The sequence below is a fragment of the Schistocerca gregaria genome, chromosome 5 (assembly GCF_023897955.1).
Source record: "Schistocerca gregaria isolate iqSchGreg1 chromosome 5, iqSchGreg1.2, whole genome shotgun sequence".
In the NCBI taxonomy this organism is placed as follows: domain Eukaryota; kingdom Metazoa; phylum Arthropoda; class Insecta; order Orthoptera; family Acrididae; genus Schistocerca; species Schistocerca gregaria.
In genome coordinates this window covers 601,113,551-601,140,072 of record NC_064924.1, presented here as the reverse complement: position 1 = coordinate 601,140,072, position 26,522 = coordinate 601,113,551, and the positions used below count along the sequence as shown (strand labels likewise).

Here is a 26,522-nt window from a genome sequence, read left to right as displayed (position 1 = left end):
ATCTGAAAGGAACATAATCGGTATAGAATCTGGACCTGAAGACTTGATACGGCAAGTCTTCAGGTCCAGATTGTACACCACTATCTTCGACATGTAAATTCCTCGTCAATTTTTAATTATGACTACAGTCTTGCTTCTGAGGTGACATCATAAGAGTAGACGAAACCTTCGCTATTTTCTAGTTTCCCGCTATTTTTGAATTTCCCGCCATTTTTTGAATTTCCCGCCATTTTGCACATATCACAATTGATACTTGTCACTCAGGGCAGGAGTGGAGGAATCCGATAACGTCATCTTTGACATCGTACGTGACTGACTTTGGTGCAGAAGCCCCTCTGCCTATTGCAATGATAAAAATTGGGGCTAATATGACAACAGTAAATCAGCTACGTAAGAAGGATTGATGCGAAATACCGCTCGGCCTACAATACGGAAACGAATGCAATAAAGTAGAATGTGTAGCCACAGTACATTTGGCCAGTAACAGAAAAAATGTCACCATGATCTCTCCATTGGCAATTCCGGATTATTCCCCCATTCAGATCTCCGAAAGTACTGCCGAGGAGGAGGTAACGCACAGGAGAAAGGGACAGTGATTCGCATTCACCGCCTAGCACGGTCGTGGACACGCCACATTTGCTGAGGCTATGGGCCGCCGTCCTAAGGGCAGCCACCGGCGAGAGAGGCGCGGGGCAGACTGCCCGCCGCTGGCTGAGCCTACTCTGCGTGCGTGTGTGCGGGTGGGTGGATGCGGGTACACGCGCGTGTGTGGCCCGAGCTGGCTGCCTATTCTGTATCTTTCCGCCATTGTGCCAATCGTTTCGGTACTCAAGAGCACCGAACGGCCTAGTACTCGTATTAGAGTCGCTGCATTATTCAGTATCCATTTCGACAGCGATACCGTTCGGGTCTAGAGAACCGAAGCGCTGTTGTCGGTTCGCGTCGCGCAAGCCAATCAAAAGCAAGCGGCCGCAGATCCGCGCATGCGCACTGCAGCGCGCACAGCGCCACGAACACAAAGCAGCTAGCAGACGACATAGGCGCGCTGTTCTTCCAAGTACCGAAAATTGCGTTTACGTTGCCACAACTGCATGACCATCGCATTCCATCGCGCTGACGTGCCCGCCTTCATCGCCCTTGCCTCCTCCTTAACAGTATCAGGCGCAGTATATCCATTTCCATGATTCTCAGCCGAAACGCATAGAAAGTTTTACAGTTTCTGTGACCACATGTTTCCAAGCATGCATAATAACGACAGCGTATTTGACTGTATTCTGCAGATTGTCGTAAACGCCGCATTATGTCATCTTATTCTCATTCACACTAACATCATGTTTTGGATTTTACGTTTCGGAAAATGAGTTACGAATAATGTGTAGTACCACATTGTACTAATACATCTATAAAACATCCGAAAAATTGATTCCGAGAGATTCAAAGAATAAGAAGATATACAGAATATGGTTATAACTCGCTCCTAGAGATCCAAATAATTAAGTAGCCCACTTCCCTATATGATACGTCAACGATCTGGGACTTAAAAACAAAACTGAAAAAATGCTTTTTCGAGAGCTTCTGCAGCTCGTCGAAGTTTATAACATGCAACTCATGAATGAAAATGTTTCGTATATGGTGCTACAGTCTAAAAATATTACGGTAGAGATCTTTCATCTCTGTCTACTGTCGTTGAGGATTTGATCGCACATAAACAGTTGTGACGAGCAAGATTGTGAAGATAACCGCTGCTAGTTACATTCCCAGTAATTTAAGTTGTGCTCTTAGATTCCTGTGTAACCGCAACTCGGAAATCGCTACATATTCGGAGAAAATGGAGAATTATTTCTGCCAAGAAAAATTTAAAGGTCACTGTCGGTTGTTTCACTCACAGCAATTTCATCTCCAGCAATTTCATATTTCATTTTTTAAACACACAGAAATCACGAAATCATTACTGAGGAATGCCGGCCGGGGTGGCCGAGCGGTTCTAGGCGCTACAGTGTGGAACCGTGCTGCTACTACGGTCGCAGGTTCGAATCCTGCCGCGGGCATGGATGTGTGTGGTGTCCTTAGGTTAGTTAGGCTTAAGTAGTTCTAAGTTCTAGGGGACTGATGACCTCAGAAGTTAAGTCACATGGTGCTCAGAGCCATTTTACTGAGGAATGCGCTCTTACACGCAAGTAATAACTATTACTGCAGAAACATCTTAACTTACACGAATAACAATGTCTCAGAACGTGATGCATATATGAAGAGGAAAAAAAAAAGATTTTTTTATCCATCCATGCGCGAACCCATGTCCTTTTGAATGGTATTCCCTCACGGTAACCACTTGGCCACGCCAAACATCGGAAACTTAGTGCCCAATTCTTGTAGTATTGTGCAGAGGAACGTAGGCTGACTTCGTTGCAAACAGTGCTATGTACGTCATAAGTGTGTGGTAGTTTGGAAGGTTTCCAATATCAGGCTTCACATAATTGTTTTCCATTGTTACTTGGAAGTCGTAAACACGTTTCTATAATTCCTAACTAAGCCATTTGTTGGAAAAGTACACAAAGTCACTAGTAACGTCAGTTCACACTCGTGTAATATACGTAAGCAGAGGCGATGTCTTGATATTTAATGATCTTTAAACTCTTATTTGCATAAAAATAACACGTATTTTGAGGGAATATTGACCGAAAACGTTTTTTACTTTTTTTGTTTTTTTGCATGTAATCATTCACAGCAACAACCTAACGTAACCATATTTCTAACAAAGGAAAATAGTCTATTATGAACTCACTTTCCAACCAGATGAGTCCTCTGGTGATTTTTTTAGTAACACAATCACAAAATCCAAAGCTAAAACCGCTAAATATGTTTAAATAACAAATTATAGGTGTGCATAAACCACAGCTCACCGATCGACATGGCCTTACCGAAATCCAAAACCTCTCGGTACAATTATCGTAAAATCGGTGGGAGAACCGTTCGGTAACAGGTTTCAGAAGCTTACTGAATAGGAAATTTCGATAAAGAACCGACAATGGCGTCACTACCGAGACAAACCTACTACACCGTTCGGTAAGAACGATACAGAATAGGGCCCCTGGCGGCTCGCTGTACTCTCCAGCTGCTCGCGTCTCACATCTGCACGGCCAAATGTACTGTTCTCCAGTCTCGAGTGGCTACTGATCTGGAACTGTTGTATACTTAACCGCCAAACAAACTGGAATAGGCATGCATATTCAAATACAGATGTATATGTGAACAGGCATAATACGACGCTCCAGTCGCCAACACCTATACAAGACAAAAAGTGTCTGGCGCACTTGTTAGATCGGTTAGTACTGCTACATCTACATTTACATCTACATTTACACTCCGCAAGCCACCCAACGGTGTGTGGTGGAGGGCACTTTACGTACCACTGTCATTACCTCCCTTTTCTGTTCCAGTCTCGTATGGTTCGCGGGAAGAACGACTGTCTGAAAGCCTCCGTGCGCGCTCGAATCTCTCTAATTTTACATTCGTGATCTCCTCGCGAGGAATAAGTAGGGGGAAGCAATATATTCGATACCTCATCCAGAAGCGCACCTTCTCGAAACCTGGCGAGTAAGCTACAATGGCAGGTTATCAAGATTTAAGTGAGTTTCAACGTGGTGTTACAGTCGGCGCACGAGCAATGGGACGCAGCATCTCCGAGGTAGCGATGAAGTGGGGATTTTCCCACACGACCATTTGACGAGTGTACCGTGAATATTAGGAATCCGGTAAAACATCAAATCTAAGACATCGCTGCGGCCGGAAAAAGATCCTGCAAGAATGAAGACTGAAGAGGATAATTCAGTGTGACAAGTGTAGGCCTTCCGCAAATTGCTGCGGATTTCAATTCTAGGCCATCAACAAGTGTCTGCGAGCGAACCATTCAACGAAACATCGATATGGGCTCTCGGAGCCAAAGACACACTCGTTTACCGTTGATGACTGCACAACGCAAAGCTTTCCGCCTCGCCTGTGGCCGTCAACACCGACATTGGACTGTTGATGACTGGAAACGTGTTGCCTGGTCGGACGAGTCTCTTAAAAAAAAAAATGGTTCAAATGGCTCTGAGCACTATGGGACATAACATATGTGGTCATCAGTCCCCTAGAACTTACAACTACTTAAACCTAACTAACCTAAGGACATTACACACATCCATGCCCGAAGCAGGATTGGAACGACCGTAGCGGTCACGCGGTTCCAGACTGTAGCGCCTAGAACCGCTCGGCCGGCTAGTCTCGTTTCAAATTGTATCGAGCGGATGGACGTGTACGGGTATGGAGACAACTTCATGAATCAATGGACCCTGCATGTTAGCACGAGACTGTTCAAGCTGGTGGAGGCTCTGTAATGGTGTGGGGCGTGAGCAGTTGGAGCGATATGGGACCCCTGATACGTCTAGACACGACGCTGACAGGTGACAGCGTACGTAAGCATCCTGTCTGATCACCTGCATTCATTCATGTCCATTGTGCATTCCGACGGACTTGGGCAATTCCAGTAGGACAATGCGACACCCCTCACGCCCAGAATTGCTACAGATTGGCTCCAGGAAGACTCTTCTGAGTTTAAACACTTCGCTGGCCACCAAACCTCCTAGACATCAACATTATTGAGCATATCTCGAATGCCCTGCAACGTGCTGTTACGCCCCCTCGTACTCTTACGGATTTGTGGATATTCCTGCATGGTTCGTGGTGTCAGTTCCCTCCAGCACTACTTCAGACATTACTCGAGTCCATGCCGCGTCGTGTTGCGGCCATTCTGCGTGCTCGCGGGGGCCCTACACCAAATTAGACAGGTGTACCTCTTTCTTTGTCTCTTCAGTGTATTTCTGCGCCGATTTCGCTACTTTTTGGACTTTTTAGGTCGTGAACTCAGCGTATCGCGGACTTACAGGAACGTGTGTTCGTTTTCCTGTGCTTTGGTATTCTCATAGGAGCGAGTGAAGATAAACAGTCTACCTATACCAGACAGTACAGAAAACTACGAATCGGAGCGTAGGTTGTAAGAAGCCCGAAAACGGAAGGAAAGATACAAAATCCGAAACGGGAAATACAAAGGCTGAATCTATATGTAGCTGAGGTCGGTCAGTTCCAGTGGCAGACGGTACGAGAGAGACGTTGTGTATGAGGATGTGGTTTGCTGTCAAAATCCCGTGAGCGTACTTTGCTAGAAGAGTCAACCAGTGTATTGCTTACACCTAAGTATATCTCGCGAAAATACAGTGAAGGTAAAATCGGAGCGATTCGAGCCCACACCGAAGATCGTCAACATTCGTTCTCCTCCCAAATAACTATTCGCGACTGGAGCTGGAAAGACGGGACGTCACTGTGATACACAATGTACATTCCTCCACACACCGTACGGTGACTTGTCCAGCATAGATCTATGAGGGTCACTCCAAAAGAAATGCACACTATCTTTGTAAAAATACAGTTTTCATTCTGCATGTCTGAAAGTTTTACAGTGTAAAGATATATCCTTCCCGCTTGTTTTCAAACTTAGTTCAACCTGTTCCCGTGAGCGGCGCCGTCACAGCATGTCTTCAAGATGGCTGCTTCACTTGGCGTTCGTCAGAAGCAACGTGCTGTCATAGAATTCCTGTGCTATGAAAACGAGACAGTGGGAAACATCCACAAGAGGTTGTAAAAGGTGTATGGAGATGCTGCTGTCGATCGCAGTACAGTTAGTCGGTGGGCCAGCAGGTTACCTGATGAAAGCGGGCATGGTAATATTGAGGATTGTCCTCGCAGTGGCAGGCCTCGTACTGCACACACTCCAGACAATGTGCAGAGAGTTAACGAACTGGTGACAGCTGACAGACGCATCACAGTAAACGAATTGTCACGCTATGTTGGGATAGGGGAAGAAATTGTTTCAGAATACTGAAAGTGTTAGCGTTAAAAAAGGTTTGTGCCAGGTGGGTTCCCAGGATGTTGACAGTGGCTCACTAAGAAACAAGAAAAATGGTATGCAGTGAACTTTTCGAACAGTACAAGAATGGTGGAGATAAATTTCTTGGAAGAATTGTGACAGGTAATGAAACATGGCTCCATCATTTTTCACCAGAGACGAAGAGGCAATCAATGGAGTGGCATCATGCAAATTCACCCAAGAAAAAAAAAAATCAAAACCACCCCTTCTGCTGGAAAAGTTATGGGTACGGCGTTTCTCGATTCTGAAGGACTCTTTCTTGTGGACATCATGCCAAGTGGAACCACTATAAATTCTGATGCATATGTGATGACACTGAAGAAACTTCAAGCTCAACTGAGTCGTGTTGCACCACATCGGCAGAAGCAGGATGTTTTGCTGTTGCACTACAATGCACAGCCACATGTCAGTCCAAAAACCATGGAAGCGATCACAAAACTCGGATGGACAACACTGAAACACCCATCTTACAGTCCTGACCTGGCTCCATGTGACTACCATCTCTTTGGGAAACTGAAAGATTCTCTTCGTGGAACAAGGTTTGAAGATGATGATTCCCTTGTGCACGCTGCCAAACAGTGGCTCCAACAGGTTGGTCCAGAATTTTACCGTGTGGGTATACAGGCGCTGGTACCAAGATTATTGGTGGAGAAATAAAAATATTGTTCCTACAGGATGTGTCTACACACTGTAAAACTTTCAAACATGTAGAATAAAAGATGGATTTTTAAAAAAAATAGTGTGCATTTCTTTTGGAGTGACCCTCGTACATTCTCAGCAGTTGGCTACTCGCAGCCTTATGCACGGCGAGACCGCCCTCTGATTACGGGTGGGTGGTGGGTGTAGGTAAATAGAAATGAGTGTTTGGCATCATTGTCCAGGAGGCCCGTTACGGGGCAGGTCCGGCCGCCTTGGTGCAGGTCTTATTACATTTGACGCCACATTGGGCGAACTGCGTGCCGGATGGGGATGAAATGATGATGAGGACAACAGAACACCCAGTCCCTGAGCGGAGAAAATCCCCGACCCAGCCGGGAATCGAACACGAACCTCTTAGGACGGCAGTCCGTCACGATGACCATTTTTTTCAATAAAGATCACTCTGTTAAAAGGAACATGTAGATCATTTCATCGTATAATATGTGCATTACATATTGAGTGGTGAGAGAAGCGTGAGGTTCATTATGAGCTGTCAAATGTGCACACCGACTGCACCTGGCACATCCTAACTACATGGGGGGTCAAGGAAGACTGCCTGAAGATAGTTGGCAAAGGTTTTCCGATAGTGTGACCATCTATGAACCTCATTGTGGGCTTGCTGCAAGAAATAGCAAAAGTCAAGTCGCGACTTGACAGCATCCCCATAGAGGTACTCGATCGTCCAACCTTTGACCCAGATGATCGACTGTGATTTAGTCGCTGGAAAATAGTCACTCTCCGGATGTAAGAAGGAAGGAGGGGTAATATGTTGCGGGGTCACACGGAGATAGCAAGCCACCATCTGTCTCCCTAGGAGCCAGACGTCCTCCACAAGTTAAGCGGTGATGGTCGTCATCCACTTGGTGACATTTCGGGCACAATGGAGTGTCCACTAGCCCAATTGCATGGAGCCGTTGGTTGGTGTTGAACAGGCGACACAGTGCCCGAACGAAGGTAGGAAGGAGTTTTTGGTGCACATGTCTCCAAATCTTCGGCCAATGCAACCTGGGGTGTTTGAGTTCAATGACATTACGACTTATCCGTCGTAGCAGCCAAACATAAAAATCCTTCGCGCATGGCGGTCTCGTGCGCGGAAGCTCGTCTCTGATATAACTAAGTTTCACGATAAATGTTGAGACATGCGCAAAATGTGGCGTAATGTTGCCCACCGCCACCGGAGGTGTGAGGGACGCTGGAACCAGGAGATCCAGTAGGCGGGATGTAAGGGAATCACGTCCGCTACGCCATTGCTTGTACATCGTGGCTAGAAGGAGCGCCGTCGCTCGGCAGTGAACATTCGTAAGTCCGAGTCCCCCCTTGTCCGTAGGGAGCGTGAGCGTTTCGTATCGCACCTTGAGGGGCGATCCAATCATCACAAAATAGCCTAGTGCTGATTGAAGTCGACGTCCGAGCGTGAGTGGTAGGGGCAGGACCTTCGAAATATGCACCATTCGAGAAACCACATAAGTGTTCAGATACTCGATTCGCTGCAAAGGATGAAGGCGCCGTAGGAGACGTTGTCGGACCATGGTACGTGTTGTCTGTAAAATACGTCGGTAGTTAACTGCCGCAGTATGTTTTACAGATGAGGTAAAGTCTATGCCGAGATAGTGAAATCGTTGCACATAAGGGAACGGACTGATTTCTTCCGGCGTAAGGCCCCTTCCAACCGGCATTGCCGCCGATTTGTTCATGTTCACTGCACTACCCGCCGTCACACTGTGGTCCAACAACAGTTCAAGGACCGTCTTCACCTCTTCCTCAGAACGAACGAGCAGCAGCAGGTCGTCCGCATAGGCACGACATTTGAAGGTGTAGCCCCGTAGTTCAGCTATCGGGGCACACGTGGGTGTAGGTGAGCGCGTAGGAGGAGCTGTGCAGACCGCGTCGCCTTAGCCCCGCTGCTGTGCATCTGTCTCTCTTCGAGAGCCGTCTTCCCATTGCCTTCCGGCAGTTTCTGTAACGATATCGCAATCTTTCACGTTGCTCAGAAGTAACCGTAGCTAAAAATGCTGATTTAGAAAAGCTACACAAAACTTATGTTAGGAAGGACGATCGAGGGTTTGAATTGGGCCTAAACTACTTGTCAGAAAGTTCTACGCCTTTGCTAACTTCTTGTAGTCGAATCAACAGTTCATCGAAAGTAGAGATTTACTGCAGCAGATATCCTTCGAGCACTGTACATTTGTTCTGCCATATTTTTTGTATACACAATGGATACGAGAATTATGCTCTGTCGTACAGATTCTAGTCCAGTTAAATCTCTAGCAGAATGTTCTTTTTGTTCCACAGAAACCGACAGCGGGAAACAGATACAAAGTGTTCAAAAATGTGTGTGAAATCTTATGGGACTTAACTGCTAAGGTCATCAGTCCCTAAGCTTACACACTACTTAACCTAAATTATCCTAAGGACAGACACACACACACACACACACACACACACACACACACACACATGCCCGAGGGAGGACTCGAACCTCCGCCGGGATCAGCCACACAGCCCAGGACTGCAGCGCCTTAGACCAGATACAAAGTGTCACAAACCTCACACAGTGTACGCATTCGGTTAAGAATTATAGTACAAGTAGGCCGCGAAGGATTTTCGTACTGACATTAACTCGTATAGTATCAGCACTGTGACCACATTTTCTTTCTTTTATGCCCACAGTGTCCTAAAGCTGTCATATGGCGGTGCGCCCCTCAGAAAAATCTGCGATTTATTTTAAAAAAAGCGGGCATACTGTGCTATTGAGACGTAGTAGCTTCCCCAACTGCTGAAATTTTAATGGGCCCAATTTGGAGGAGGAAATGAGTTACTCGTACAAACTAACAGGCATTCCTCATGACAAAGTGCAACTAAACACAAGTATTTCGGCCACGGGGAATCAAACACGTCGCCCATGTTAGGAGTGGTAACGATTAAAATAGGCATTGCCTGGACTAGCTAGAGCTTCGAAACAACTTGGAACTGCGGACTTGGGGCAAATGTAGCAAAGGTTACAAACGCGACACCTAGCGCATACAGCAACTTTTAAAGTTGATTATACGTACTGATTTAAGTAGCCGATCTGAAGCTGCTATAAAGTTATGAGGCAGCTTTTTTTGTTTTGGCTCACTATCGACATTTCATAATTTCCTGATGTAACCAGCCTATGTTGCTGTATAAATGCGTTACCTACCAATTTCAGAGGATGTTATTCATCTCCGGTAGGTCGCACTCTTATCTATTCTACTACACAATTATGAGTGTAAAGAACATTCGATACGGCATTCTCCGGCGGGAAAAATCCTTAGATAAATACAACTGGAAAGAAGAAAGGTGATCACATTACCTTTCTGCGCACATAAGTTGTGCTAAAGTGATCGAAAATAGGAGCGCAGCGAAGAGCGTCAACAAAAGCGAGGCAAGAACAAAAATCTGTAGATGGTAATCTCGCCGAGAAAGACAAAGGCCACAGCATTAGCTGCTACGTCACATCCCTGTCGGGCACAGAAATAACAGTGTCCGGTAATGTCTTCAATAAATCTAATGTATCGAAAAAGTGACTGTTGCCAGTTATTTCTGTATGTCAAAGAACTTGAAAAAGCCAGAGAGTTCTCCAGAATCAACACCGGAGAGGACATTTTATGCTTTACAGCACTTGAGCCTTCTGCAGATCGTCCGCTAAATAATGACTGAAAACAGGATCAAGACATACGAAGACGTAAAACTTGTACGTGTAGCTAGAACGAAACCTGTGATACGGGAACGGTAAGTTAGTGGCACACTAACGTTGTCGTACAAAGATGATGATGACTTTGTAAGTAGGCTGTTTAGGTTTTAATGTTGATAACGCCACGTAGCGCTCTGTATGAAAATCACTGACTGTGCTGTGTGCAGTCTGTGGCTAGTTGGCATTGTTGAAATATTCTGTATTGTAGTGGTGGGCAGTTGGAGGTGAGCCGCCAGCAGTAGTGCAGTGGTGCATGTGGGGAGAGAGATGGCAGAATTTTAAGAGTGGACGATCTGGACGTGTGTCCGCCAGAAACAGTAAATTTGTAAGACTGGATGTCATGAACTGATATATATGATGACTTTTGAACATTATTAAGGTAAATACATTGTTTGTTCTCTATCAAAATCTTTCATTTTCTATGTCTATCAGTAGGTAGTGCCTTCAGTAGTTAGAATCTTTTATTTAGCTGGCAGTATTGGCGCTCGCTGTATTGCAGTAGTTCGAGTAACGAAGATTTTTGTGAGGTAAGAGATTTATGAAAGGTATAGGTTATTGTTAGTCAGGGCCATTCTTTTGTAGGGATTATTGAAAGTCAGAATGCGATCTGCTAAAAATATTGCGTGTCAGTGTAGTGTTGATGAGAATAAGTAAAGAGAGTAATGTCTGAGTACGTTCAGTTTTGCTCAGCTGCTTGATAATCAAATAACGTAAGAGATTTATCAGCACAATCATTCATAAATTTTTCTAAGGGGAGGTTTCAACTTGAAACTAAGTGAATAGAGACAACAGAGAGGAGTCTGACGGCTGTTGTTGCTGCTAGAGGAACAGCGTTAAGCTGGAAGAACACACATACACACACAGACAGACAGAGAGAGAGAGAGAGAGAGAGAGAGAGAGAGAGAGAGAGAGAGAGAGAGAGAGAGGTGAGTTCAAAGATTGAATTTAGGCACAGAAGACGAGCTGAACCTTGCGGGTAGTATATCGCAGGTATATTGTTAACAAAGTTTTGAATATTAAAATGGGAATATTAGCCACAAACCAACTTCAGTAAATCGCCATAAGCGGAAATTATCTACTGGCACCATGGTCTGCTGCTAGATAATTATTTTGCAGCACAGAGATCGACAGCCCTCTGAATAATCATCACCTTCGTTTGTCAGATAAGAATTCGACTAACCGCTGATTCTGCCACCGCACTTAACAATAGATACACCAGCTTCGCCTGAGATTCACGAAAAATATAAGAGTTTTAATCGCCATTTTTTAAAACAATTCTGCCTCGTCATCGTCCTCATGAGGGCGTAGAGGGAGGATAAGAGTGACAATGCGAGACTAAAAGGCAAAAACAGAACCTACATGTAATGGAGTTGTTGGAAGACTGTAAGACCAGGAATCTAAGTTCTCCAACGAAAGGTGTCACTGTGTTTAACGATCTGACTAACGCCCGCCTGCTGCGAATGAAGACACCACAGCATTCGGCTGCGTGACCCACCTTGAGATGCGCTCCTCGCTTTCCGGTTCTCCATCGCTGGCAGCGGCTCTCAGCTCTGGCGACGTTTCTTCCGTTACACGGGAGCTGCCGCTGCAGCATTATCAGCGTGGAGATTACGCGCAAGGCCCCATACAGCCAGACTTACTGTTAGCTAAAAAACAGGGCTCGTTACATCACACTGCGCAGTCATAAAGGTTACACGCATCTTGGTGCAGAAAACCCCCGGCTAGAAGGCAGGAAGGACAGAAGTATTCCTCAGCTAAGACCTACATGAAATTAGCCCATATTTACTACTGTGGTTTTTCTACCTTGTCACAAAATTTTGAATAAAGTGTCAGGAGCGAGTCTGAAGCGAAAACGAGTACGTTTATTTTTATACACAACAAAACTATTGCATACGTTTAAGCAGACAGGCACATACTCCAGTCAAGGATACCCTAAGTAGTGTCAAATAATACACATTAACATCGAAGCGTTCATAAATTATCATTTCGTTCAATTAAAAGAGTTATAAGATGAACAGCGACGAAGGGAAAATAAGAAAAATTAACTGCAGTCGAATTAAGGGAATTACATTAGGAAATCAAGACACTAAAAGCAATAAGCGAATTTTGTTGTTTGAGCAGCAAAATATCTGACGATGGCAGTAGTGCAGGGAATATTAAAATGTAGCCGCCAGAATAAACCTTTTCTGAAAGATAAAAACAGTTACGTTAAGTGCTAGGAAGACTTTTCTGAGAGTATTTGTGCGGAAGTGAAAACATTCTCTTACTGCCCTTCTGAAGCATCTGGCTTACATTAGTGTCACTTACAATGAAGGAACTTTGCTACGAATTTCCTCACGCGTCGGTAGTTGATAGCATTTATTTTGTCGTGACGGACTGACTGCACGTAATGGGAATAGCTTGAAAGTAAGGCGATAGCAAACGTCAGAGGAGATACTACCTGACAGACTAATACTGAGTGCCAGACCGTGATTTGAACCTGAGACTCCCGACTTAACGCCGCGTGCAACTGCTCTTCTGACTCAAGAGTCGAAGCAAGACTCTGGAAACTTCAGGTGTGGTTAGTCCTCACGCAGCAGAAACTTTCTGTAACTGAAATAACTATTTGATTTTATTGGTATTAAGTTGCTGTTCTGTTTATAGCAAGCTACCCATAATAGTATTTACATAAATGAAATAACGTCTTGTTCATTTTCTACTATCTATAAATGTTATAAAGTCACCTGCCGAGTTTTTCTGTCTGTACGTGCAGTCCAATCTCAGAAATGCTCCAGGGATTTTCATAGGGTTTTTAACAACAGGTAACCGATTAACGGGAAAACATAAGGTATTACCTCTACGGCAGACGGCACACATACTTAGTGCCACCCGCGTCAAGGCCGGACTGGGTGCTAGTAATTACCGCATCACTTTAAATAAAACTGTATTGTAGTTTCGTGCCAGAGTGTGAAAACATTTTATCTTGTCAGTCGGCTCCATAACGAGGTTCAAAAAACATAGCACTTCCTTATCTAACTACAGAACTAAAAAAAAAAAAACACACATTTCTAAGTCATGTTTTGCACCAGTAACTTGTATTTTGAACTTTTTAATTTTACTTATTAAGTGTACGTTATTACTTACTGCACTCATTTTTATGGTATGCCAGATTATAGTACTGTTGTCCACACGCACGCACACCTCTGGAACATATTTAAATTTCTTTCCAGTACGACCAATAAAACGGAAATATTAGCAATTATTGACCTTTTTCTTCTACATCCAGCTTGTCCAAGATCAATAATTTCTCCCAGGTATCGCTGCCGCCTTGGTAAAACTATGTTTAAATTATTTTTCATGTTACTGATTAAATTACAAATTGCTTGAGACTTCTGGGACTTCTCTTGTTCCTATTTCGATCACAACGTTTTCCAAATGTAGGTAAATTATGTACTTTGCAAACGTCAGCTGGTGTAGAGAGAGCTACTAGTTCAGCAGTTTGGAGCTACAACCACTATTGTTGTTGGTGTCCATGTTACAAATACTATCTAAAAGTACACAAAAATAACGCTTCCATCTGCCATTCATATATTTTAGTTGTGATAAAAGATTACCGATTATAACGTTCAGTTACCTGCAGTATTCTTTATTTTATTTGTCTTATCTAGTTTGTATTTAAAAGTAAACTCAGTCCAAAGGCCGACGCAGGGCCATCGGTACCGACCGTTTGCCGCGCCATCCCCTGCCAACGGTGACACTGGATGCTGTATGGAGGGGCATGCAGTTAGCACACTGCTCTCCCAGCCTTTGGTCAGTTTTCGTGAGTGGTAGGGTAAAGCCAGTTTGAGCGCATGTCGTTAGTGCGGGTTGCATATATTCAGGGGCAAACTTGATTGATTTATGACAGTGATTGATGTGTTCTCGATGTGGGAAGGCAGTTTTACATATAGCTTTTCTTCGAGAGGTGTTTATTTTACTTCTGTGAAATATCGCTTCTACACTACTGGCCATTAAAATTGTTACACCAAGAAGATGACGTGCTACAGACGCGAAATTTAACCGACAGGAAGAAGATGCTGTGATATGCAAATGATTAGCTTTTCAGAGCATTCACACAAGGTTGGCGCCGGTGGCGACACCTACAACGTGCTGACATGAGGAACGTTTCCAACCAATTTCTCATATACAAACAGCAGTTGACCAGCGTTGCCTGGTGAAACGTTGTTGTGATGCCTCGGGTAAGGAGAAGAAATGCGTGCCATCACGTTTATGACTTTGGTAAAGGTCGGATTGTAGCCTAACGCGATTGTGGTTTATTGTATCGTGACACTGCTGCTCGCATTGGTCGAGACCAATGACTGTTAGCAGAATATGGAATCGATGGGTTCAGGAGGGTAATACAGAACGCCGTGCTGGATTCCAACGGCCTCGTATCACCAGCAGTCGAGATGACAGGCATGTTATCCGCATGGCTGTAACGGATCGTACAGCCACGTCTCGATCCCTGAGTGAACAAATGGGGACGTTTGCAAGACAACAACCATCTCCATGAACAGTTCGACGACTTTTGCTGCAGCATGGACTATCAGCTCGGAGATCATGGCTGCGGTTACTCTTGACGCTGCAACACAGACAGGATTTTTTTTTTTTTGGTTATGGTTCTAGGGCGCAAAACGAGACTGGAAACCAGCTGCAGCGGCTGCGGCGGTGTACTCAACAACGAACCTGGGTGCACGAATGGATCCAGGTTCTTTTTTTTTTTGTGGTTTTAGGGCGCACAACTACAATGGTCATTAGCGCCCGGACTAAGTTAGGAATGCACCGCGAGACACAAGGTTAAAACAGCAACTAAAAGGGACAACACTATAAAAGACGTATTAACAGGCAGAGGATTAAAAAAAACAACAGCATAATCAAACATCCTTAGACAGGTGTGTCAAGTTGATAAAACGAAGAACGCGAGCAGCAGCTCATGGGTCACCCGCTAAAATGGCATCCAGAGTACATGGCAGGCCAAGATCAAGACGCAGTGTAGTAAAATCCGGACAGGACGTTAAAATGTGGCGGACCGTCAGCAATTGTCCACACGGGCAGAACAGCGCCGACGCAGCCGTCAGCAAATGGCGATGGCTGAACAGGCAGTGTCCAATTCGTAGCCAGGCCAAAACGACCTCCTCCCGCCGAGAAGGGCGTGAGGAGGACGTCCAAGCCGCGGGAAGAGGTTTCAAGGCCCGAAGCTTGTTGTCCGTAAGTGCAGCCCAATCGGCATGCCACAGCGATAAAATGCGCCGACAAATGACCCTGCTACAATCTGATGAAGGGACACAACAAGAAGCCGTCCGACGCTGGAGAACCCCAGCCTTGGCCGTGGCTTCTGCAGCTTCGTTCCCAGGGATACCGACATGGCCAGGAAGCCACATAAAGCTAACCGGAGAACCGTCGTCCACCAGCTGCTGAAGAGAGCGCTGGATCCGGTGCACGAAAGGGTGAACCGGATACGGATCACTGAGGCTCTGGATGGCGCTCAGAGAATCGGAGCAGATGACATAAGCAGAATGTCGGTGGCGGTAGATGTAAAGAACAGCCTGGTAGAGGGCAAAGAGCTCAGCTGTGAAGACTGAACAATGACCATGTAGCCGGCATTTGCAACTTTGTGCCCCGACAATAAAAGAACACCCGACCCCGTCATTGGTCTTAGAGCCATCTGTATAAATGAAGGTCATATTAATGAACTTCGAACGAAGTTCAACAAAACGGGAGTGGTATACCGAATCGGGGATAACGTCCTTTGGGAGCGAGCTGAGGTCAAGGTGAACGCAAACCTGAGCCTGGAGCCAAGGTGGCGTGTGGCTCTCGCCCACTCTAAAGGTTGCAGGGAGTGAAAAATCAAGCTGTTGAAGGAGGCGAGGAAAGCGAACTCCAGGGGGTAGCAGGGCAGAGACATACAACCCGTATTGACGGTCGAGAGAGTCGTCAAAAAAGGAATGATACGATGGGTGGTCGGGCATTGACAGTAGCCGACAGGCATATCGACATAGCAGTATATCGCGTCGGTAGGTGAGTGGCAATTCACCAGCTTCAGCATGAAAGCTCTCGATGGGACTAGTATAAAACGCTCCGATCGCAAGACGTAAACAACGATGTTGTATGGAGTTGAGGCGGCGTAAGATGGACGGCCGTGCAGAGGAGTATATGAAGCTCCCATAATCCAGCTTGGAGCGGACGATCGACCGATATAGGTGAAGTAGGACGGTTCGATCCGCGCCCCACGACATACCACTGAGAACACAGAGGACATTTAGAGAACGGGTACAATGGGCAGCCAAATATGACACATGTGGAGACAAGCTAAGTTTCCTGTCAAATGTAAGACCTAAAAATTTGGTTGTCCTCACGAATGGGAGAGCAACGGGACCGAGTCGTAAGGACGGTGGGAGAAACTCTTTGTAGCTCCAGAAGGTAATACAGACCGTCTTCTCGGCAGAAAAACGGAAGCCATTGGCGACACTCCAGGAGTAAAGACGGTCAAGAGAACGCTGAAGACAGCGCTCCAGGAAACATGTACGCTGCATGCTGCAATATATGGTAAAATCGTCCACGAAAAGGGAGCCTGATGCATCAGCTGGGAGGCAATCCATTATTGGATTGATCGCTATGGTGAAGGGAGCGACGCTCAAAACGGAACCCTGTGGCACCCCATTCTGTCTGACAGGACAGAACCCACACGTACTCTGAACTGTCGATCCATTGAAAAGGAACGCGTAAAAAGAAAGAGGCGACCGCGAAGGCCCCATGTATGCATGGTGCGGAGAATGGCCGCCCTTCAACAGGTGTCGCAAGCCTTCTCCAAATCAAAGAATACAGCCGCGGTCGGACGCTTCCGCAAGAAGTTATTCATAATGAAGGTCGACAAGGTAACCAGGTGGTCAACAGCAGAGCGGCGCCTACGAAATCCGCATTGTACACTGGTATGTAGGCGTCGAGATTCGAGCAGCCAAACCAACCGAGAGTTAACCATTTGCTCCATCACCTTACAGACACAGCTGGTAAGCGAGATGGGTCGATAACTGGAAGGCAAGTGCTTGTCCTTCCCCGGCTTTAGGAATCGGTACAACAATAGACTCGCGCCAGCATGCGGGAACATGTCCCTCAATCCAGATGCGATTATAAGTACGAAGAAGGAAACCTTTACCCGCAGGAGAAAGGTTCTTCAGCATCGGTATATGAATAGAATCAGGCCCTGGAGCGAGGGACCGAGACCGGGCAAGTGCATATTTGAGTTCCCGCATGGTGAATGGCTCATTGTAACTTTCATGATTCGAGGAGCGGAAGTTAGGTGGCCTAGCCCCCTCTGCCTGTTTTCGGGGGATGAAGGCAGGTTGGTAATGAGCGGAGCTCGAAACCTCTGCGAAAAAGCGGCCGAAGGCATTGGAAACATCCTCAGGGGCCACAAGGGCGTCATTCGCGACCGTCAAGCCAGAAACTGGTGAGTGAACCTTAGTGCCAGATAGGCGGCGCAGGCTACCTCAGACAACAGAAGAAGGAGTAAAACTGTTGAAGGTGCTTGTGAAAGCAGCCCAGCTGGCTTTCTTTAATAATACGACGACACTGCGCACGTAATCGTTTATAATTGATACAATTCGCCATCGTAGGGTGGCGTTTAAAGGTGCGTAAAGCACGTCAACGAGCACGTAAAGCGTCTCTACATGCTGCGGTCCACCAGGGGACCGGTACGCGACGTGGAGAAGAAGTAGTGTGAGGGATGGAATATCCAGCAGCAGTGAGAATGACTTCCGTGAGGTGTGCAGCCTGACTATCGCAGCTTGTGAAGGTTTGATCCTGAAAGGACACCCTGGAAGAGAAGAGCCCCCAGTCTGCTTTGGAGATGTTCCAACTAGTTGAGCACAGAGAGGGGGTATGATGCAGGAGATGGATAACACACGGGAAGTGGTCGCTCGAATATGTATCAGAAAGTGCATACCACTCAAACCAGCGTGCAAGTTGGGTAGTACATATAGAGAGGTCTAAATGGGAATAGGTGTGAGATGTGCCTGAAAGAAAAGTAGGGGCGCCACTATTGAGGCTGACAAGATTGAGCTGGTTGAAAACGTCTGCTAATAGGGAGCCCCTCGGACAGGATGCTGGAGAGCCCCAAAGAGGATGGTGGGCATTGAAGTCTCCAGTTAACAAAAATGGTGCAGGTAGCTGAGCAATAATTTGCAACAGGTCTGCCCTGGTAACGGGAGACGACGACGGAGTGTAAACGGTACAAATGGAAAATGTAAAAGTGGGGAGAGTAATGCGGACGGCAACTGGCTGCAGGCCGGTGTGCAATGTGATGGGAACGTAGTAAATATCATCCCGGACCAGCAACATAACCCCTCCATGAGCTGGAACACCTGCCACAGGGGTAGGTCAAAACGCACAGAGGTATAGTGTGCCAAGGCAATTTGATCGCATGGGCGTAGCTTCGTTTCCTGGAGGGTTACGACGAGCGGACGGTGCAAGCGGAGCATCTCGGTTGGTGCGAATGCTGCGAATATTCCAATGAATAAGTGCCATCGTGAGAAGAAGATGCAAGAAGGGGTCACCTCGAAGGCCGCTGAGGGCCTGGCTTCGAGTGAGCACTGCCGCCGCTAGCAGTAGGCGGACAGTCATCGTCCATTTGTTCTATAGGTTCATCGGCCATCTTGTTAAGATGGCCGGGAGGGGGAGCTTCCTCCACTGGTGAACGGCCAGATGTTCGGCTACTAGCGGTGCGGCCAGGCGAAACGGATGACGGCCTGGGGCGGCAACCGCTAGGTGGCGTAGGAGAAGAAATGCGCCGTGGCGGGGAAGGAGAACTGTGCTTCCTATGAGCCTTTTTGGAAGGTCGTTTTGTGGAAGTATTGGTCGATGGCTGGGAGTTTGAGGTACGTAGGAAATCTGCATGAGACGCTTCCTTCGTGAAGGCCCGTGCATCTGACTTCTGGGTCTTCGTCTTGGCAGAAGCTGATGAAGGTGCTTGTGTCTGAGGGGTGACAGGAGGAAGAGGAGATGTCGACCGGGCGATCTTAGCACTGGCCGAACGGACGACCGTAGTGCTGAAGGTCAGGTCGCATGTCTGCGTCGCCACCTCCCTGGTAGTCCGAGGAGAGGCGAGGACAGTACTGTATTTTCCCGCTAGGAGCAGCGTGGGCTTCCTACTTGCAAATAGCTTTCAAGCAGCCGAGGTGGACACTTTCTCTTTGACCCGAATTTCATGTATACAGCGTTCTTCCTTGTAGATGGGACAGTCGCGGGAGGACGCGGCATGGTCACCCTGACAGTTCACACAATGAGGAGACGGAGGTGGACAATCACCCTCATGGGCATCCTTGCCACAAGTGACACATTTAGCCGCATTGGAACAAGAGTAGCAAGTGTGATTAAAACGCTGACACTGGTAGCAGCACGTAGGTGTCAGGACATAGGGGCGAACAGAAATAACTTCGTAGTCCGCTTTCATGAGAGACGGCAGCTGAACACTATCAAAGGTCAAGAAAAATGTCCGGGTCGGTACAAGGTCATTGTTGACCTTTTTCATGACCCTATGGACAGACGTCACGCCCTGCTCAGCGTGGACAGACTGAATCTCCTCGTCAGTCAATCCGTCGAGTGATCTAGTATATACCACACCACGAGACGAGTTCAAAGTGCAGTGAGCCTCCACACGAACAGGGAACGTGTACAGGAGTGTGGCCCGAAGAAATTTTTGTGCCTGAAAGGCGTTCTCAGTTTCTAGTAACAAGGTACCGTTACGCAATCTGGTACAAGACTTGACCGATCCTGCTATGGCATCTACGCTCTTCTGAATAACGAAAGGGTTGACAGAGGAAAAATTCTTTCCGTCTTCAGCTCGAGAAACTACGAGGAACTGTGGGGTAGGCGGTAGTAATTTTGTCACTGGTGGCTGGTCAAGTTTCCGTTTGTGGGCAGAAGTTGAGAGAGAAGAAGAGAAATCCATTGCGGAGGAATCCCCCATGATTGCCAGCGTCTCCGATGGTGCGCTCCTTCCTTGTGGGGACCCTCTCAGGGGGCACTCCCGCCTTAGGTGATAGTTCACACCTCAGGTCACACCTCCCTGGAACCGGACGACGGGACCAGTCCGCATGGTCGGAAGGTGTCAGCTCAGGCAATCACCCCTCCCTGGGCCTGACCTTTACCAGGGGGTACGTGCGTGCCTTACTTGTCTACCCAGGGCAGACAATTACGCGTTAACCCGTCACCGGCTATGCGTGCGAACGCGTGGGTCGGCCTTCAGGCACGCACAGGGAGGTAGGAAGAAGAGGAAAAAGAAAGGAGAGAGGGAAAGAAAGGACAGACTGTCTCAAACGCCGAGGCGGAGACCAGAGAAGCCAAGGAGAAGAAGACAAGGAGAAGAAGGCAAGGAAAAGAGGAAGTAAGACAGTGAGATGGAGAAGAACAAAGAAAGGCACCAACCAAAGGAAGGAAGAAACCAGAAGAAGTGAAAAACCGAAATGACCGCAAATATAGGTCGTGGAACCGTCCGTCTCCGGACGCAGGCGCTAACTACCCCCTTGAGGGGGAGGGACTCCTTTTAGTCGCCTCTTACGACAGGCAGGAATACCTCGGGCCTATTCTAACCCCCGGACCCGCAGGGGGGAATCCAGGTTCCGTTTACAGCATCATGATGGGCGTATCTGTGTATTTGTCATGGCCGTACTGGCGTTTCATCCAGCGTGATAGTATGGGGTGCCATTGGCTACACGTCTCGGCCACCTCTTGTTGGCACTGACGGCACTTTGAACAGTGAACGTTACATTTCAGATGTGTTACGGTTGGTTTGGGGAAGGATACCAGACAGCGAGGTCATCGGTCTCATCGGATTAGGGAAGGACGGGGAAGGACGTCGGCCGTGCCCTTTGAGAGGAACCGGCATTTGCCTGGAGCGATTTAGGGAAATCACGGAAATCCTAAATCAGGATTGAACCGTCATCCTCCGAATGCGAGTCCAGTGTCTAAGCACTGCACCACCTCGCTCGGTCAGATGTGTTACGACCAGTGGCTCTACCCTTCATTAGATCCCTGCGAAACCCTACATCCCAGCAGGATAATGCACGACAGCATGTTGCAGGTCCTGTACAGGCCTCTCTGTATACAGAAAATGTTCGACTGCTGCCCTGGCCAGCACATTCTCCAGATCTCTCATCAATTGAAAATGTCTGCTCAATGGTGGCCGAGCAACTGGCTCGTCAGAATACACCGGTCACTACTCTTGATGAACTGTGGTATCGTGTTGAAGCTGCATGGACAGCTGTAACTGTACACGCCATCCAAACTCTGTTTGACTCAATGCCGTTATTATGGTCAGGGGTGGTTGTTCTGAACACTGATTTCTCAGAATCTATGCACCCAAATTGCGTGAAAATGTAATCACATATCAGTTCTAGTATAATATATTTGTCCAATGAACACCCGTTTATGATCTGATTTTTTTTTAATGGCCAATAGTGTATGTGTGATAATGTCGACTCGCGAATGTATTTTCTATTACATTTGTGGAAACTTCACACTACTTAAGCAATGAACAGACATAAGAGACTTTGTGAAGAAAGCTTATTTTAAGGTTAAACTTGGAGACCAGGACAAGGTATGGGCGCCAAAGAAGGTTTGCCATTATTGTGTCGTGAGTTTGAGGTTATGGACTAAGGGAAAGAAATCATGCATGTCATTTGCAACTGCTATGGTTTGGAGGAAGCCGAAAGACCACCTAATGACTCCTACTTCTGTTTAGTCAACATTCAGGGATGCAGTGCGAAAAATAAGAAGAGACATGGCATACGCAAACATTTCTTATGCCATTAGGCCCATTCCACATGGAGAGGACCAGCCTGCCCCTCTCCCTCCAGCTGATTTTGAGAACAGAGGTCCATATGGTCCTGAAAGTGATGCTACCGAAGATGATATTGATAGTAATTATCATAACTGCAAACCTCCACACGATGTAACGCCACAACAGTTCTCCCAGTGTTAACGATCTTGTACGAGATCTGAATCTGCCTAAGGAGTCTGCCGAATTACTGGCGTCTCCGCTAAAAAGTAACACCCTTCTGCCACCAGAAACAAAGTTATCATGGTACAGACACAGAGAAAAAGAACTAGTTCCTCTGTTCTAACATAAAAATTATTTAATTTGTTGCAGTAATGCAAGTTAATACAGTTCTAAGGAATCGAACAAGATTATAATCAGACTTTTTTTTTTAGTCTCATCAAAGAGAAGCCTCAAGGATGTGTTACTTCATAATGGGAATATTTATGGACCCTTGCTCCTTCAGTTCTAATTAAAGAGACATTTGACAATCTTGAGGTACCGTTAATAAGTATTAAATAAGAGGAACACGCGCAGTGTATTTGTGGTGATTTCAGAGTTGTTGATGTTGTTGCGGTCTTCAGTCCTGAGACTGGTTTGATGCAGCTCTCCATGCTACTCTATCCTGTGCAAGCTTCTTCATCTCCCAATACCTACTGCAACCTACATCCTTCTGAATCTGCTTAGTGTATTCATCTCTTGGTCTCCCTCTACGATTTTTACCCTCCACGCTGCCCTCCAATACCAAATTGGTGATCCCTTGATGCCTCAGAACATGTCCTACCAACCGACCCCTTCTTCTGGTCAAGTTGTGCCACAAACTTCTCTTCTCCCCAATCCTGTTCAATACTTCCTCATTAGTTATTTGATCTACCCATCTAATCTTCAGCATTCTTCTGTAGCCCCACATTTCGAAAGCTTCTATTCTCTTCTTGTCTAAACTATTTATCGTCCACGTTTCACTTCCATACATGGCTACACTCCATACGAATACTTTCAGAAATGACTTCCAGACACTTAAATCTATACTCGATGTTAACAAATTTCTCTTCTTCAGAAACGCTTTCCTTGCCATTGTCAGTCTACATGTTATATCCTCTCTACTTCGACCATCATCAGTTATTTTGCTCCCCAAATAGCAAAACTCCTTTACTACTTTAAGTGTCTCACTTCCTAATCTAATTCCCTCTGCATCACCCGACTTAATTCGACTACATTCCAGTATCCTTGTTTTGCTTTTGTTGATGTTCATCTTATATCTTCCTTTCAAGACACTGTCCATTCCATTCAACTGCTCTTCCAAGTCCTTTGCTGTCTCTGACAGAATTACAATGTCATCGGCAAACCTCAGAGTTTTTATTTCTTCTCCATGGATTCTAATACCTACTCCGAATTTTTCTTTTGTTTCCTTTACTGCTTGCTCAATATACGGATTGAATAACATCAGGGAGAGGCTACAACCCTGTCTTACTCCCTTCCCGACCACTGCTTCCCTTTCATACCCCTCGACTGTTATGACTGCCATCTGGTTTCTGTACAACTTGTAAATAGCCTTTCGCTCCCTGTATTTTACCTCTGCCACCTTTAGAATTTGAAAGAGAGTATTCCAGTCAACATTGTCAAAAGCTTTATCTAAATCTACGAATGCTAGAAATGTAGGTTTGCCTTTCCTTAATCTTTCTTCTAAGATAAGTCGTAGGGTCAGTATTGCCTCACGTGTTCCAACATTTCTACGGAATCCAAACTGATCTTCCCCGAGGTCGGCTTCTACTAGTTTTTCCATTCGTCTGTAAAGAATTCGCCTTAGTATTTTGCAGCTGTGGCTTATTAAACTGATTGATCGGTAATTTTCACATCTGTCAACACCTGCTTTCTTTGGGATTGGAATTATTATATTCTTCTTGAAGTGTGAGGGTATTTCGCCTGTCTCATACATCATGCTCACATCTTTGTCAGGACTGGCTCTCCCAAGGCTGTCAGTAGTTCCAATGGAATGTTACCTACTCCTGTTTCCTTCTCTCCCTTTTCCTACACTAGAATTCCAGTCACCCATGACGATTAAATTTTCGTCTCCCTTCACTATCTGAATAATTTCTTTTATCTCATCACACATTTCTTCAATTTCTTCGTCATCTGCACAGCTAGTTGGCATATAAACGTGTACTACTGTAGTAGATGTGAGCTTCGAATCTACCTTGGCCACAATAATGCGTTCACTATGCTGTTTGTAGTAGCTTACCCGCACTCATATTTTTTTAATTCATTGTTAAACTTACTCCTGCACTACCCCTATTTGATTTTGTATTTGTAACCCTGTATTCACCTGACCAAATGTCTTGTTCCTCCTGCCACCGAACTTCACTAATTCCCACTATATCTAACTTTAAGCTATCCATTTCCCTTTTTAAATTTTCTAACCTACCTGCCCGATTAAGGGCTCTGACATTCCACGCTCCGATCCGTAGAACGCCAGTTTTCTTTCTCCTGATAACGACGTCGTCCTGAGTAGTCCCAGCCCGGAGATTCGAATGGGGGACTATTTTACCTCCGGAATATTTTGCCCAAGAGGACTCCATCATCATTTAATCATACAGTAAAGCTGCATGCCCTCGGGAAAAATTACGGCCGTAGTTTCCCCTTGCTTTCAGCCGTTCGCAGTCAAAGCCGTTTTGGTTATTGTTACAAGGCCAGATCAGTCAATCATCCAGACTGTTGCCCTTGCAACTACTGAAAAGGCTGCTGCCCCTCTTCAGGAACCACACGTTTGTCTGGCCTCTCAACAGATACCCCTCCGTTGTGGTTGCACCTACGGTATGGCTATCTGTATCACTGAGGCACGCAAGCCTCCCCACCAACGGCCAAGTCCATGGTTCATGGGGGAGGGGGGGGGGGATTTCAGAGTTATAGGAATACTATTAAAGTGCGCGTCATTTACGACGGCGGCCGAGATTAGGGTCGTTCTGCTCATCTGACGTCACAAAACACAGTCAGCCAATGAACAGAGAACGACGTTGCCAGAGCTCGACTGCAGCGCAGAGCACGGAAGAGTGTCTTCAGTTTTAGAAACGTTCAGTCATAGATAAAGTAACTGAACAAAAAGCAATGTCTTGATAGTAGACTTTCTTTTATAGAAAGTTTGGAAAAAGCATTCTTTACACCAGTTGCTTCATATTCTATCAATTAATTAAACCAAACAAGCAATAAGTCTCCTAATTCAGGCGATAGCAAGGAAAGGTGTTTGCATCAATCTCACGAACCGCTTTTTCGCAATGAAGAACAGCGGTAATTGTTTATTTCCTATTGTACATCGGGGAAACGTGAGTAATTCATAGCCATACCAACAGTGTTTGTCGGTATTTTGCGAGGTGTCTTAGAGTCCTCCAGGACATCTGTTAAATGATGAGTTGCGTTAGCGCAATGGTTAAGGTGTTTGACTGCTAAGCGAAAGGTTTTGCATTCAAACCTTGCGCGGTGCTTGTATTTTCTTTATTTAAAAACAATATCGAAGTGTCTTACTTCGTTTAGACCAGACGCGTTTTTCTCTTTTGAAGCATCTTCAGAGGGCAGTATTCTGTCTCCTCTATTGCCAAGTCATCTTTCGTCGTTTTGTGCTGCGGTAACACAATATTCAACGTTTATGTCGGCTGATCATTGTTTTAGCAAATAAATGCAGTTTGTGTGTGCCACGCACAATAAATATATTTGACATAGCTCAGAGCACTTCATTGATACACAGACTATTCAAGTTCTAATGTTTATGTAAGTCCACAGTTTTGTTTAATGTATTTTGTCTACTTCCTTTTGATTGATTGAAGTGCTTTAAAATAAAGCCGCACGCTTCCAGTGTAAATAAGACTTTTATTACAGTCGCGTAAGACTGAATATTTTCCAATAATACATACGACACCTATCTGGTATTTAAATGAGATATTGTTATACAGTAAATTTTATATGAAATTTAGGTATCTTGTCCACATTTCATTCTCAACGTTGTGGCAACGAAAATCGTCCATAAGGAAAGTATACGCTATGGACTTTTACCTCCGTAAACTCTTCAAAATTTCGTGCAATGGTTTACTACATTTAATGCTGCACAATAACTGCGTTGAACATCGAAACAAAATTAAGTGTGAAGGTATCAGTCAAGAAGATGTATAAAAATCAAATTTTTGGGCCAAATAGTTTTTGTGAAATCGAATGATATGTGTGTCAAAGCAGTCGGAACACCATGTGTCTGCATAGGCGAGCAGTGCAGTGATGACAAAATCGCGCACAGCGCGGAATGCGGGGAGCACGTCTCTGTAGCAGCGAAAGGG

At 45.8% G+C, this 26,522-nt stretch overlaps 1 protein-coding gene across 2 annotated transcripts in view; it reads right to left on the bottom strand.

Moving 5' to 3' along the window:
- The window catches only part of LOC126272231 (synaptic vesicle glycoprotein 2C-like), a 335,261-nt gene that overhangs the window by 205,512 nt on the left and 103,227 nt on the right, over window positions 1–26,522 (bottom strand). The window contains exon 1 of one of the 2 annotated variants that reach the window (XM_049974933.1): window positions 11,872–11,940. The exons of the other annotated variant lie outside the window; for it this stretch is intronic. Within the exon in view, the coding sequence (XP_049830890.1) occupies window positions 11,872–11,905 (34 nt within the window). The 5' untranslated portion in view covers window positions 11,906–11,940. Of the gene's footprint in view, window positions 1–11,871; window positions 11,941–26,522 lie in introns of those variants that run through there. 2 annotated transcript variants of the gene reach the window in all.